The sequence below is a fragment of the Scomber japonicus genome, chromosome 13 (genome assembly GCF_027409825.1).
Source record: "Scomber japonicus isolate fScoJap1 chromosome 13, fScoJap1.pri, whole genome shotgun sequence".
Taxonomy (NCBI): domain Eukaryota; kingdom Metazoa; phylum Chordata; class Actinopteri; order Scombriformes; family Scombridae; genus Scomber; species Scomber japonicus.
This window is the reverse complement of record NC_070590.1, coordinates 13,315,768-13,331,697: the sequence shown is the minus strand read 5'-3', so window position 1 is coordinate 13,331,697 and position 15,930 is coordinate 13,315,768. Positions and strand designations below refer to the sequence as shown.

The 15,930-nt window shown below is 38.0% G+C and overlaps 1 protein-coding gene across 2 annotated transcripts in view; it reads right to left on the bottom strand.

The window, feature by feature from the left end:
- Positions 1–15,930, bottom strand: part of sh3pxd2b (SH3 and PX domains 2B) — a 37,816-nt gene that overhangs the window by 3,464 nt on the left and 18,422 nt on the right. Inside the window, exons 5-13 of one of the 2 annotated variants that reach the window (XM_053331788.1) lie at positions 11,204–11,295; positions 5,754–5,779; positions 5,265–5,300; positions 3,866–3,997; positions 3,503–3,604; positions 1,294–1,411; positions 539–747; positions 301–347; positions 32–157 (exon numbers count right to left, since the gene is read on the bottom strand). In XM_053331788.1, coding sequence (XP_053187763.1) covers positions 32–157; positions 301–347; positions 539–747; positions 1,294–1,411; positions 3,503–3,604; positions 3,866–3,997; positions 5,265–5,300; positions 5,754–5,779; positions 11,204–11,295 — 888 coding nt within the window. The remainder of the gene's footprint in view (positions 1–31; positions 158–300; positions 348–538; positions 748–1,293; positions 1,412–3,502; positions 3,605–3,865; positions 3,998–5,264; positions 5,301–5,753; positions 5,780–11,203; positions 11,296–15,930) is intronic. The other variant, XM_053331789.1, reaches the window with a different exon arrangement.

The following is a 15,930-nucleotide window of genomic DNA, read 5'->3' as shown; positions in this document are numbered from 1 at the left end:
GTAATACAATTTTAGGAAGTGCTTGACTCACCTCGACTTTGATTCCAGCCTGGAAGCTGATTCCATCAGGGATGGTGGTCTGGAAGTCTGCTATGGTGTAGAACTCTTCCTCAACCTGAGGAGGAATGGGTGGCTTGGGAAGGTTTGCACCACGTGGCTGTGGATGTGATAGAGGCATATAAAGGTTAAGTCAATTAAAAGGAAACTGTTTGTTGACAAAATGGAAAGTGATCTTCTAAAATAATATAATCCTCCCCCTGCCCCTCTCTGTCAAACAAAGATTTGAAAGTGGTCTCTTACAATGGTAAGATCTCTGCGTGGAGGAGGTCTTTGTCTTAATCCCACTCCTGTGGAGAGGGAAAAAAATCCATAAGTAATTAATATTTTTGTTGGGTTATACATTTCAAAAATGCACAACTGTACATTGAGAAATAACACATTCAGCATTAAAGTTTAGTATTAAATAATAGTATGCTAACTCTATTAAAGCTTTGAAATATTACATTTAAAACATATAAAGTGTTTAAGTGTCACTTACTTTTGTTATCAGAGAATAGTGAGAGCCTGTTCTCTTTCTGGCCATTATCTCGGTTCTCTTTGGTTGTATTGTTTTGCTGGTTCTGTTTAGAAAATCCATCTAGGTCGTTTGTACTGGCATGTGCAGCACCGCCTGCTGACTGCTTCTGGCCCTGAAGGTCACTCTTCTTCAGGTAGGAAGCTGGGGCCCAGCCCTCGCGGCCCTGATACCTGATTGGAGGAGAGATATACACTCAGTGACTTCAACTAAGAGACACACAATATTCAAAACGTCTGTAAAATGAAATCAGTCAGTTAAAGGATTTGGCTGGCAGGGTTTTTTAAAATATTTTTCTTATTGTCAACAAAGCCAAACCAAGTATTGTGTGTGTCCAAAGCCTGAATTATCTCTTTCTTCTGTGCTGTAGACCTCCATTGTTGTCCAAAAACTGTTAAACACAACACACATCAATGAGCTGCACACACTGCTGCACTGGGTGACATGTTCCTTCATCCATGAAGACTTGTTTAGAAATGGTTCCAAAGAGTAAAAATAACAATAAGATAGTAACAGTAATACAGTTCAGCAGTGTGGCTCATTAATGTATTTTTAATAGTTTTTGGACAATAGTTGTAGATAGGAGTTCATTGCTAGCTTGGCTCTGCTCATGAGATTTGTTGACAGTAAGAAAAATATAGACAATCGCCAGCCAAATCCTCTTTAGTACATATAGCTTTATTTGTAGTATCTGAGAAAGTTAATGTTAATTAAATTACCTTATCTTCCACCAGCCCTCCAAGTTCTTCTGAATCACCTCCACAATCATGCCTCTCTCCAGGTCAATCTCATCCTGGTCCCGGGCGGAGTATGGGTAAATCACTGAATACTTCTCTTCTGGAGTCAGAAAAAGGCAATATTGTTAAATATAAAAACATAACATCTGTTTTGAAGATTACTGTATATATAGTAGGTTCACAAATAAGGGAGCACATAAAATGCTGATGTAGGATAATAGCTTAGGAGACAAAGCACAGAGTGAAACTTTCCTCAAATTCAAACTGGAGCAAAGAAGAACTATACCTAAATCTGAATTCAAGATGTGAACCCCAAATTAAGATTAAAAGCTTTTGTAAAAGGGTTCAAAATCCTTTCTCCATCATGACCCTCTCCATGTATGATTTAGGACCTTATGCTGTAGTTGCTAAAGTGGTGTATTGGTTTTACATTAGCTGTGATTAAATGAGGCAAGGCTTGAGCAGCATCTTGTGGAGTGAGAAGATGTAAGATACACACATTGGCAACACACAAAACACACATACATCCTCCACAAATACTGACCACAAACAAGACAAACTTGTTATTGTACTACAAATGCAGTAATTTCAGCTATTTTTATTATTATTATTATTATTTCTACTGCTATTTAATATACAAATATACCATTGAATACTACTCATCTATCAAATGCTTATTAATGCTGGTTAATTTTTGTCATTTTGATTTGTAACAGGTACAAATACTCAATCCATTTTGCATGCAAGGATTTAATTTACATGCTTGGATCGATCATGCAACATACATGCCATACAATACACATGGACAAACATGCACACAGTTGTGTGTGGATGTGTGTGTGAACATACTGTACACACACACACACACAAACACATTTAGAAATAGGGGGAGAAGAAAGGCGTGCGCTCCACCTTGCCCAAAGCCTGTGCTGAATAGATCCCCTAAAGTTCTGCGACGACCCACGTGCCTTGGCAGTGACCAGAATCTCCGAGGCACTGACATCCCAGCACAGTAAGTGAGGCAAAATAGGAAGTGAACATTACATATGCCATCTGGACCATGTTTTCAAACTAAATGACAGCATTTTTAGTACTGGTGGACCAGTAGAAATCAGTTCTTCTCCTGGCAGGCTTGGTGCTGTTTTATCCTTTTACTGACAATAATCCCTCTAACATTGTGCATGATTTATGTCCTTACCAGTATGTTGGTAATTCAAATGTATCACACTATTACACAGAGGGTAGCTTAACTGACAACCTGTTATTGGAACATTATAGATTGTGGTTAATGATTAATTGGCATCTCTGGTGTGATGTTGGTCCTGAGCTTTTTCTGGGACTATTTCAATACATTTTACTCGAGTACTAGAAGACTTACAAAACTGATACTGCCTAACATAAGAACAACAGCTGACCATGTTTTATTGTGTATTTTTTTGAGTGACTCTTAATTCCAGGGCTGAATAGTAATCTGTGCAACAAATTCAGGACAGGTAGCCTAATGTCCATATTTGTTAGGTTTGCCAAGACTTGAAATACAGTCCCAAATTTGTATACTGACTATGTACCATATTCTGCTTAGCATGTCCAATCATATCACAATATATTACAGTATCATTTTTTAACCTCTAGATTTTGTTTTTATATGGAGTCCTACTGCAATTTACACCACATGTGGCAGATGTTTAAAGTTGTTTAAAGTTAGTTTCACCTTGTAATGTTTCGCTGTTTATAATTTGAGTATTTATATATATCTGTATTGCTCTTCTTAAGGGCAACACACTGTGGCAGAATATGCTGAATGTAAAAACAGCACAAAATATTTTTGTTTGTTTAAGCCCACCACCAAGGGTGTTTTGGCCTCAACACACATCAGCTCCCCAGAAAAATAGCAATTATATCACATTTGCCCCCTGTATCAGCACATCGCAGCTACTGAACCTTGACTGCTTTTTCTGTTTATATTGCACGTGGTGTGTGTTGCACTGCAGAGGGCAACAGCAAAAATATAAAATATGTGTCAATCATATACAAGTACAGTTTCATTTCTACTTGCTTACATTATTCCATAAGTAACAAATAACTTACATCCACAGTTTAAGAGTAACATTTGAATGACCTCGTCTAAACCTTTCCTTTAAGTATTATAAAATATAAACAAGATTGCGATGTAGAGAATTACAGTATGTACCTTCTTCCCCTGGAAGACTGAAGTCATCAGGGTCATCTTGTGCCTCAAGGCAGGTGGCAGGGACCCAGCCCTGGGCATCCTCTGAGCTCACAAACCACCACCCTGAATGAAAAGGTCATGAACACAGTGAAATATGAGATCTTCATAAACTATTCAGTGTCATGGTGATTTACTGTTGTAATGCAAGATGTACATTTGTATATTTGTCATATTTCATCTGTTTTCATATTTCTAGCATGTCTCTCTTCTACTAATGGTTGCTGAAAAATCTCACAGCATAAAGTTTAGCATTTAAAAAATAGTCTATCTGGTCTTTCCATATAAAACAGCAACTTTTGCTCAAACTAAATCTCAAAAACTCACCAGACTCATTTTTCTCAATGACCTCCACCACCTGACCCACATGTAGACTGATCTCAGAGCTCTCCTGCTTCTCATAGTCTGTTACTGCCACATACTGGTCAAGGAGGAGAGGATCTGCTGAGGTGGAGTCTCCTGTTATGGGGACAAACCAGAAAAGAGGTTTGTTTGTTTTTTTCCCCCTTTTTGCTCCATTTCAAGACAAGCAGACGAAATCTCAGTAATGTAAAAAAGCCACGACTCATTAACTTATTATTCCATGGAGATCTTTGGTAAAATTTTCTTAAGGTAATATCAAAGCCATTATCATCCATGATCTGTTGAGATACTGACCTTTAAAAAAATGTAAAGGTCAGATTTTATACACATCAAATAACTTTACTGAAAATCCAATTCAAGCCTTGTTAAAACAACAACAATAATTCCATGGTCAAAATCTGTGCAGAAGTATAAATGAGAGGCGGCTTATCTAAAGTTTGGAGATTCATCTAGACATGAAACAAAGGAGGTAGCGGATGTGATTGGAGAGGATGGTGTGAGGGGAAACAACAAGCTGACAGACGAAGAAAGCGAGAGAACGACAGTCAATGGTAGGGATTATAAAAATGGAGAAAGTTAAGTCAATCATCAACATGACTGTGACTTGTGATTTCCACACAGAAACAGACCAGCACCACTAAGACCCAACACCAGTGTTAGCACTAAGCCAGGCTGAAGAAAATCAACTTTAAAACATGAAGGCTCACACAACCAGTGGTAAAAACTCGGTATGAAAACTCTCTAAATTACTATGGCTCTTTTCTCTTTATATACAGTATGTTCTTTAAAACTTATCAGATAACCCTCAAACCTCACACCTCTGTTGTTTATGAGAACGCTTCTCAAAAGCAGAACCAGAGAGACTAACTAACATCAGGTTAAGTTGAATTCTGAGCAAAAAATAAAAGATAGCTAAATCTAAAGCAAAAAACCTTGAATTAATGAATTAATAACTGAGATGAAAATTAATTCATACCTATAGTAGATGAGTTAGAAAACTTACCCTGTATTATCACAGCTAGACTGACAAGCCAATTAAAGTCAGCTTTTAAATAAATTGTTTTATGATAAATATTGATTCTATCTCTAGGCCTCTGCATAGAAGTTGTTTTTGCCTGATGCTGAAAACGCTGCAACACTACCTACCACTACATACTTGAATACATCCAAGAAATGAGCCACACAGATTCTGAAGACCACCAACAATTTTTTATGCTTCCTTTAAAGGAACTAATGCAAGCCCCAAGCCTTCAACATAGCCACATCCCACCTGCCCAGGTCAGGGAGGGTGAGGGGATACAGGCCACCAGCAACCTGCCACGTTACACACACAGCACGACCAAGCATGACACTGTGTTACTACCTCTCTTTAGGAAAGTAGTCGCTCTGTCCACAAGTCCTGATGGAAAGGAAAATGAATGGAGAAGAAAACTGAAAAAAAATGACATGGATGCAACTGAAGAATATTAGATGAATGGAGACGACAGAAAGAATATAAAAAAGAAACTGAAATAATAGCAAAGATGTTTTTTTTTTTTTTGTTACCGGTAGACTACTGTAATAGTCAGGAAAACATTCAATCCATTTGACAGCAGACAGAATATTTGAAACAAGAACCACTGGGATGGTGGACGCAATGATGTTATGTAACCACTAGATGGAGATAATGTCATATTATATATCAAATAAATAGAGGAACTGTATTTATAATGAACAAAGCTCAGAATAAGTGGAGTGGACTCTCAAAAGCAGCAACACAACAATTAACAACCATAAAGTTCCTGATTTATTATTATTATTATTTTTCATTAATAAACAATTTTCACTTCAAATAAATAATGTTGCCTCTTACCTGATTTCTTCTTTCCAATTGGTTCCCTGATGAAGAGAGAAAATTATTACATCACTACCAAAGAATATCAAATCAATTTCCAGAGATAATGAGTAGTGCTGAAATTGTCAAAAAATGGTAAAGCGTGTTTTCACTGTTTTTTTAAAGCCCTAGATGACTTCCTCAAATGTCTTGTTTCACAGTCCACAACCCAAAGAAGTTCAGTTTATGATCATAGAAGAGTAAAGAAACAGGAAAATAATCACATTTGAAAAGCTTGCATAAGAAAAAGTTGGACATTGTTTTCTTAAAAAAATGACTCAAAATTAAAATAGCTGGCGATTAATCAGTTCATTGACTAATAGTTGAAGCTCTAGTAAGGAGACATTCCTGACCTACAAATACTGTTGTCAATATTCACAATAATTCCCATCAACTCACAGATGTCACGCAGTGTCAAAACTGAGCAAAAGTAAGGCAGATCCTCTAATTACTGGATCATATTGGGTTTTTATTTGAGTATTTTATCATTAATCAATCTACATTTTTCTTGACATTTTATCTTATGTGTTGTGATAATTATGCGAGTTGTTATTATATTTAGTCATCAATAAACAATGGCAATGAGCGGTTAATCTTTGATTAGTAAAAAGTACATTCTGTACTACAATAAATACATATTTCTCTACTTCACTTCTATAATAACACGCAGTAATATCCAATATCCTGTAATATACGTTTCATAATAAGTTTATGCACCTCTTGTGTTCATCTTTGTATTGTTTCTATGAAAAAGTGTTGCAATCTGGTACTAATAGTGCCATTTGTATAAAGTTTGAATTGATGTGATGTGATCTGACTTGATGTATGGATTCATCACAGTAATAATGATTAAAAATAACTTTATTATTCTAACCAAGTACTACTACTACTATTACTAATGGTAATAATAACAATGATAACAACAACAAGAATATATGAAAACACTAGCTTTATCTCACATGCTAGAGACACATATGAGAAAAAGGGTTAGGGATTTCTATGCATTACTCTCAGATTCAGGCAGATGTGAATAAGAAGCCTCTAGATAGCTGATGCCTGAAATTTAGCGTGATGTTAAATTCAACACAGCATCTGCTATGTCTGGTTTAGACATTAGCCTGATAAATAGACCATCACTCCACAGCAGCAGTCAGAAGCTGATTCAATGTCCAGATGCCATGAAAAGTCAATGGTGGCTAATGCTCAGCATTCTGCTCTATTTCTTTCCCACTGTTATTCCCTATTTTTATCTAAATATTACTCCCTTACTTTATGGCCTTCCTTTTTTCACCTCACATCTTCCATGTCTACTTAACTCACTCCTTCATCTCCCTTGCTCATTTTTCTTGGCAAACTTTTTTCATTTCCCTGCATCAACATGAAGGCTCTCAGCCACATAAAGCACTGTTCGATCAGCAGAACTGCTAATTGCAGAGGGACAAGTCTCAATAAATCTTTACTCACAAGTGCACCCATTAATGAACTATAAAAAGAAATCCCTGCCTAGGACAATCTAAGCAGTACTAATGATTACGATTATTATGGAGTAAGAATTTGAGTGTATGTGTTGTTTTCTGGTTTGGAACTGCGGTGAAACCACAGTCAAGTAATGCGCAGGACATACTGACCTAATATGATTATTTTAACTACCAGAGTATAAAATCTAATTATTCATTATTCCTTCCTCTAATCATTTTTCATGTTACTCAGAAGCTGGTTATGAAAAAAGAACATTACCACTATGGCCAAATACAACTATAACTTTCATGGGAACATTCACATCAGACAACCTTTGCTGAGTCATATGGTGATATGACAAATGGGAGGACAAACTATGACTACAGAAGAACTGTGAGACACTCTTTAAAGAGACAAATGAGCTGATGTCTATCAAAGCTTCTTCTGCAGGAGAGCATATGATACATTTGCTCTGGGCTCCCATTCTTGGAGACCTATTAAAATAAATGTGTCTATACCTGGAGCCAAACCAGACAGCAAACAGGTGCCATAACACAGAGGACTCAGAATATTGATTTGAATGATTAATGAAATCGCTCTCTTCTATTTCCACCCCTCCTTGGCACAACCTGTTTTTTCATCTTTCACTGTCCTCTTTGTAAATGAGCTCCTCTTCATTCTCTCCATCCACCTCCCTCCTCCACTCTTCCTCTCACCTGTCTTCTCAGCTCTTATTCCATCTTGATCCACCATCTAATTCTGTTTTCCATCCACCTCCCAGATGATCCTTCTCTACTTTCCCTTTGCTTCCCTTTTCTTCATGTTGCGCCTCTTGCAACTCTTCCTCTTTTCGACACTCATTCCCTTTTGGTTCTCACATGATTTTTTGTACTCAACTTCAGCCCCTCCTCCCTTTCTATCACTGGTTACTTTGCTGCTCTTATGGAGAAAGTCTTAGCTGTCTCTCTCAGCATAGCAGATTTATAGGCCATGATAAATCTTCTCCCATAGTGGCTGCTGTGTCTGTACACCAGACCTGTTGTCAGTCAGCAAAACAACAGGCTGCACTAGCAGAAAGCATTAATCCAATTTCAGTAAAGACAAACCAAGGTCCTTCCTATATTCATGCGCCTCGAGTAAATGCTCCGTCTCCTTCCTGCCTCTCCCAACATATGCTTGGAGCTTTGTATGAGGAATAAGACGGTATGTGTCCTTGGCAACCACCTCCAAGGGAGGACAGAATATGAGATGCCTGAGTGTGTTCAAGTGAGAGAGAGGATGAGAGAGAGGATGAGAGAGAGATGACAGAAGCTACACATAAAGATCAACAGTACGCTGACAGACTTTCAATTCTTGCAGAAATATTGCCAATTTGCGATCAGACAATTACTGTTGCCATTTCGGAGTTCTGTCTGTGTCTGATTTTAATCATAAAACTGGCAGACAACCACTAGAGAGTGAAAAGTTTCCCTACATTAAAGAGGATGCAAATATTGACTATTCTTGGCTGTGCATACTGAGTAGATGCACATCTAAATAACAGCTTTAATAACAGTGCTAACTGTGAGGTAGTCAGACCCTTCATTAAAGTACTAATACCACAGTGTAAAACAATTCCAGTACAATAAAGTAAAGTATTATCAGCTAAATGGTAGCCCAGCCTTAAGATATTTATTATTACTTATGCAGTCACGTTTAAACATCTTAATGTTGCTGTTGGTAGCAGTGGAGCTATGTTTCAATACTGCTAGAAATTTTAATTCACTGTAAAATAATGCATCATATTTAGAAGTTCATTATATATATACATACATATATATTTCTATCTTAATCTGCTAAAAGCAGTTGATGAAATATAGTGGTGTGTACCTCTAATACTAAGTGAAGTGTCAGTACAACAGAATTTTAGTTAAGTATAGTACTTGAGTACATGTACTCTGACTTCTGATCACTATATAATGCAAAAATGAATGGTACAAAACATTAAATCTGCTTTTTGATGGATAATTTTACAATCTGCAATATAAGCAGCTCTGTAAATAACCTATGAGCATGACAATTTCTCGCAAGAGGATTACTCATTCTCACAAATACTAAATTAAGCACTTTCATATTGATCTTACACACAGATGTGAGGAAGTGTGCGGTTGGGACAGACAGTACACAAACAGTCACATTAAATCCATCAACACAACTAGTTATATATGACAGTAAGGCAGGCTGGTTCAAGTACCCTTCTCATATTCAATCCCCATAACAGCTTTGTGTCCCGGTTAATTGTCCTTGAGCAAGAAACACCAGCTGCTCACTCTGTGCAAGTCACTCCTTATTAGGCATTAGCTAAATATGAAGAATATGCATATAAAACTGTGCTGCTTTTAACAATATGTGTTGACACATGACAAAATGGAATTACACGATGAAACACAAAAAATCTACCAATATTTACTTCTACACTCAAATGCACCAGGAGCAACCGTATTAAGGTATAAGAAACGTCCAACATCTGGCAATTTCACTTGCTCCGCAGTTCTACTGAATGTAAATATTAAGGTGACTGTCAGGACAATTAGTATAAAAAGACACACTCCTGCACACCTGCACTTAGCTGATGCAAGACTGTGATTGCTTCAACCAAAAAATGTCCTCAGTAAAAAGCCTGGCCTAAAAGTATTACAACATCTAAAAAGTGGAAAATCATGAACTGTGTTCAAATTGGATGAAATACAATAGTTCTAACAATGTCCCCGAGTGTGTAGTTCATTCATGCCAAAAAATAAATGTGTATTGTCTGGATGCATACTGATGTCACTCAGTTATTGAATGTGGTGTTGATAGACACTATTCTCCCACAATGCATTGTACAATGTAAATGGAGGAAATAAAAATCCAAACATAACATGAATACTAATTTGGAAGCTCAGAGCACATCTCCAACAACAAAACAATTCATTATATACACTACATTTCACTAGTTGAGTGCAAAATGATAAAGTACTATATTTTGTTGTATAGTGACTGGCAAAATAGTGCACAGGTATTTTGAGTACAGTACATATTATTAGTGTAATAATATAGGAAAAGTGTGTGACATGAGATTGGAACATAGTGTCTCACTTCTGAGATCCAGATTTTAAAACTACAATTTGCAGATTGAAAAAAAAACGTCTCCCCTTCTGCTGGCCAACATACATCACTGAATTTATCGACCCAGTTTCCTGTCGACTGAGGTAACTTCTCAACACCCTGTGCCACACATCTGTATGTGATGACAGAGAGGTTAAAACTAATGCCTCAGCTGACAGCTGTTGGTGTAAAACCCATCTCCAGGGTCAAAATGTGAGCCCTACATTGTGGCGTCTTTGAAACCAGCCACTCGTAGCCTCCACCACCTAGAAGGTGCTGGTAACCTTAATAATAACAACACATTTGTAACTGAGGCCTGCGTGTGAAGTTACATGTGCGTCAACACATGCCTATGTGTTTTGGACGCTGGCATTCATTGCCCACTGATGTCTTAGTTTTAACACATAGTAACTGTCAGCACTGGATATGATGTTAATGTGTTGAGCAAGATTTACAAGAAACAACAGAGCAGGTCTGCTTGCCTTCTCAGAGCAACCATGCAGTCTCAGCTGTCTGGAGTCTGTGGGCTGAACTGAGCTGCAGCTACATGCTTAACTGCAAGCTCAGCATTCAAAAAAGGACCCATTAAGTATGTTTCTCCTTTAGAAACCCATCAGGAAGTAGTGCAACAGTATGAAATCATATCCATTAGAGGGTGTAATGAATGCTCATTACTGGCAGGCCAGGGTAAGTGCTGGCAGGACGTGACATGACATGAGACTGAGGAACAATGTCATATGTTTTCCATTGTATTTGAGGGTTTCTAACAGTTAAGGATGTGTGTGAGTGTGTGTGTGTGTGTGTGTGTGTGTGTGTGTGTGTGTGTGTGTGTGTGTGGTACTTACTCCTTGGGTGGGTTGAGGTCTTCAGGTCTGGTCTCAAAAAACACTCTGACCTCCTCACACTGGGAAATGTAGACCGGCAGCTGAATGAGAGCCTGCAGGCACACAAGATACGAAGCTCAGGTAAACACACAAACTGATTAGTACAATCACTTAAGAGGTTAAATATTATGTTAATTGGGTGTTGGGCTTCCATAAGTCAAAGAGCAAGCAATGCCTACATACAGTATTTTCAGGGCATTTTCAGACCAAGTTTCAGTCTACTACCCTCTCATGTGGGGATAAATGCTAAGTTTTGCACATAAGTTTTGTATCTGTAATAACAATTAAAAACACTTTCTCAAATTTAAAGGACTGTGCCCAAGTATGTGCCATTTTGTTTCTAACATTATCTGTGGTTTCTTATATTCATGGTTTTTGTTCTTGCTAGTGTTCAATTTCTAATTAAAGAACAGAAACTATTTCTTGATAAAAGCACAACAATAATGGGTCATATTAATCATCTTCTCTTTCTGCAGATTTTTTTTTAAATGTTTTAAATCACATCAGCTGATTCTGTTCTCTGTCTCTGGTCCTTAGCTTAATCCATTGATCTGTCTCACCTACCTTCCTCCCTCATCTTATGCCTCTGTGGAGGATCACTAGCAGCAAAGAGATGAGCCCTGACAACATGACTGGAGATGAAAGACAAACAGCCACATTCAGTTTTCTTGTTATTAGTGTGATCTCACTCTCACGGTTGGTTGTGTTATCGTAGTATCTGTCTCCAGCCCTTTCTTCTGTTCTCTCTTAAGTCTGTGTTTTATCTGTTACTCCTACTCGGTCTTTCACTCCCTTTCAACCAAACCACTAAATGGCAGCAGTGAGAGAGATAATCCCCCCGACAGCTTGATGCCCGAAACTAGAAAACAGAATAAGGGCTGCCAACAAACCCCATAGTGACTATCACTTGCAGCTAAGGGAGCTAGACCACTCCTGCTTCTCCTTTTGCTGGCAGGCAAACATCAGTGCTATCCATCAAGCTTCCTCTGCTGGCCTCCACCTCTGATTTTAATTCTCCTAAGTGTTTCAGTTCTGTCCTTTAAAGGGAGCAGAGTCTCTGTCTCTCTCTCACACTCTCTGACACACACTGATATAACATCAGGCCTAAAGGATATGGAATGTAAGCCAAAGACCCAACCAAGGTGTCCTTGTCCCATGCGGCACATTGCCTTGTCATACTTATGACCAATAACTTGTGTGGAAGGAAATGAGTGCGACCATTGCCATGGACAAAGTACAACTAGTGTTTTCAATTAGCCACAAAGTCATAGGGAATGAGTATGCATATGTGCCCATGCACATGCTTGTTTATTCATGGCACATACACTACTGCTAGATTATAATGTTTTTATATGACCTCTAAATCTCCCCTTTACAGTTCTTTCCTCCATATCTTGAGACATCAAAGCCAAGTAGCTGATTTGATGTCCTTATTGGCGACCTCCAGAGGACCCTCAATGTCCAGTCCTGCAGCCCAAAACACCACACTGTGCCTGGGGTCAAAATGTATCCTTAACTGGCTATCCTCTCCTTGGATTTATTCCTCTCCTCATGTCAGCCTGTGGCCTGTCCACTCATTACAATTCTCCCCAGGGACGAGATGGGAGAGAGGCTCAGGGTACATTACTGCAAATGGACTTTATGGGTGTTCTTTACAGCAGGCAGCATTAAGGTAATTGTGTGTGCCTGTGTGTGTGTGTGTGTGTGTGTGTGTGCGTGTGTGCGTGTGTGTGTGTGTTTTCTAAAAGGATAAAATAGGTAATGGAAATGAGAGATCTACTTGTGTATTCTCATAGTATATTGGGATTGTATATCTGTACAGTCTAAGTTTCAGCTTTCACAAGATGTTATATTTTTGCATATTAATATTTAAAACATGCATCACCAGCTTAAAAGCAAGCCTGTTTCAAAAGGGCTGTCTGTGAATATATTATAAAAATAAAGCATTTTCTTTAAAAAAACAAAAGACTGCTGGAATGAGAGGACGTTTTGAGCTATTAATTATACATTCTGATGCTCCACTCACAAAGACTCTACTTTCAAAACGTCTATGTATTGACAAAGGAATGCCAGGTGGCAATTGCATTATTACTTATTGGATAAACAGCTTTTTGAAGTAATGCTTTTCATCAAGCTGTGGCTTGGTTTGTCCTCCTGGCTCAGCAGTCTTGATTTACGAAAACAATCCCTAATTCCATGTTTTTCATTCAACTGTATTTCCTGACTTGAATAAAAACACAAGACTTCACAATCAGGGAATTCCATATGAGTCAGGTTAAAGCCTCAGCTTTACAACAGAAGGGCTGACTCAGCTCCTCCCCAAGAAAAACATGAAATGAACCAAGTTTCACCTTGTCAACCAAACTGCCTACTGGGGTGGATGAAAACAGTCAAAGTCAGATTTGTTACAGCAATTGCTGCAAAACCTAGTGTTCACTACCAAAGTTGAATTCTGAGATCAGATTTGCTATTATATTGATGAGTGATGATTTAAACTATTATCAACAAACACTGTTGATATGAGTGTATTTGCAACCTTGTTTAGGCTTTTGTAGTTAATGAGAAGATATCAAAGAGATAACTCTTCATTTCAGCTAAATTAACCAGCTGTTCCTCATCCATGACATGCTTTCAACGTGAGTGACAGGATGAAAATAAAAACAGGGCATCTAACAAAACTTCAGCTCAAAACTGAGCGCTGCATCACAGTTAGGACACTCAAACTGATTTTGTTGCTGATGCTCACTCGCATTACATTCAGTTAGGACATGGTGTTACTATATTCTGCACTGTATACTTTTTTCTTTTAAAAAGTACAATCTGAAAATATTAACATGACTATCACTTTGACAGAACTATAAAAGTCAATTGAAGACTGATTACAACTAAATAATCCTCTATTAGGTAAATGCAATTCTTATAACTTTCCACAATAACAACTTTGACAGCAGCAAGACCACAGATGCCAAAGAGGCTTAACTATTTCAACAAACATCCACTCCACAGACATGAACCAACACCTCAACCCATTCCTCCCCCATATTCTTATTTTTCACTTAAGTGGTTAAAGATGTTGTCCACTCCAGATGTACATTCCTTTAACCCCAGACGACACTTGTGAAGTAGAGCTGTACATTCACCAGCCTCCAGTCCTCAACATTGTCTGTAATATATAAAAGCTTTTCTCTTCTGAAGCTTTATGAATTATCGTTTTTCACCAATGAAGGGAGAAGTGGCAAAAGGTTTGTCCAGCCACCATATAACTTTATCAAGCACTGAAATATACAGTGATGTGTTCACAGGCCTCTTTATGGAGAGAAGAAGTGATCCCAAGATGAAAGAAAACAGTTGAAAATACAAGAGGGCATGAGCAAGAGTCAAGTCAGAACTAGTAAAAACATCCTCAAATTTCCCCTAACATACAGAAAGAGTTGTGTATGGTTTAGAGGCCCAAAGGCAAACCTGTAAAATGCAACAAAAACACAGCCCACGGGTTGTGGATTTGCTGACTAGAGCAACCTCAGCACCATTCAGCTCTTTGCCTTTGGCATGATTCTCTGCTGATATTTACCACCACAACATGAGATAAAACACCAGCTCATCCTCCCTGCTATTTCTGGATAACAGAGCGGCAATTCACACCTAGATCATGCTTTGTGGCCAGGATGTCCGCTTTGTAGCGACCTCATCACAATGATCCCTAGTTACAAAACAGACTTAATGCTTAGTTACTGTAGACAAACAGTTGGCAACCCAATTTAGAAACATGGAGAGTTTTAAACAACTGCAGATTTGTATTTAAATCAAAGGCTCAAAATGTTGTCTTGTTGCTGAACCTCAATCTTAATGTGTTCATTTAGGTTGTAGTACCTACATTTCTGTCAAATTGTAGTAATTAGTTACTCGCTAATGGCAGTTTTATGGTTGCAGTTCTGCTACAGGGGAGCCTGGGAATGTACAGTTGCATTTTTTTTCCATCCTTGAGACCCGGTGATTAATTTGTTTGCTAAAAAGCCACGTAACGGGCTGGATAATGTACATGTTTTACATGATGTCTGTTTTACCTGATGGAAAAAAGCTATAGGTAGAACAAGCACCACAATCATATTTCTATACTTTACAAAAGTGGAGTCCACCATTTCTTACTTCTATTATTGACAGCAACCTATAAATTAAATTATGCAGAGGGATCATGAGTGTTTACTGTAAATGTGGATAATACAATGACATCCTACTCTCATGTAGCTACATAGAAAACATGCTTTGCTAATTATTGACCCCTTGAGAGAAATTCTCCTTTAGTTTGTCTCTATTTAAAGTGAGGTCAGAGTCAGCTACAGAGCACCTGGGGAGCTTTTAGGGCACCTCAGTAGGGTGAATGCTTGCTGTCACAAAAGCTTGCTCTAGGGAGTTTAGTGTGGCTAACACCACACAGTGCCAATTTAGAAGGCAAGGACAATGGCATTATTCATACAACTGTTCTTGCCACAACGTAATCCTATAAATATGTTATGTAAATCTTGCTATGTGGCTATGAGCTTAATTTTAATGAACCACATGTTTGATTTATTTATTTATTTTAAACTGCAATGTCTGTGAGTCTGTTTGGCAGCTGTTAATATCTGATAACTGAAGGTAACAGCTACAAATATGACAAATTGTGAAAAAGAAATATCAACAACCACACA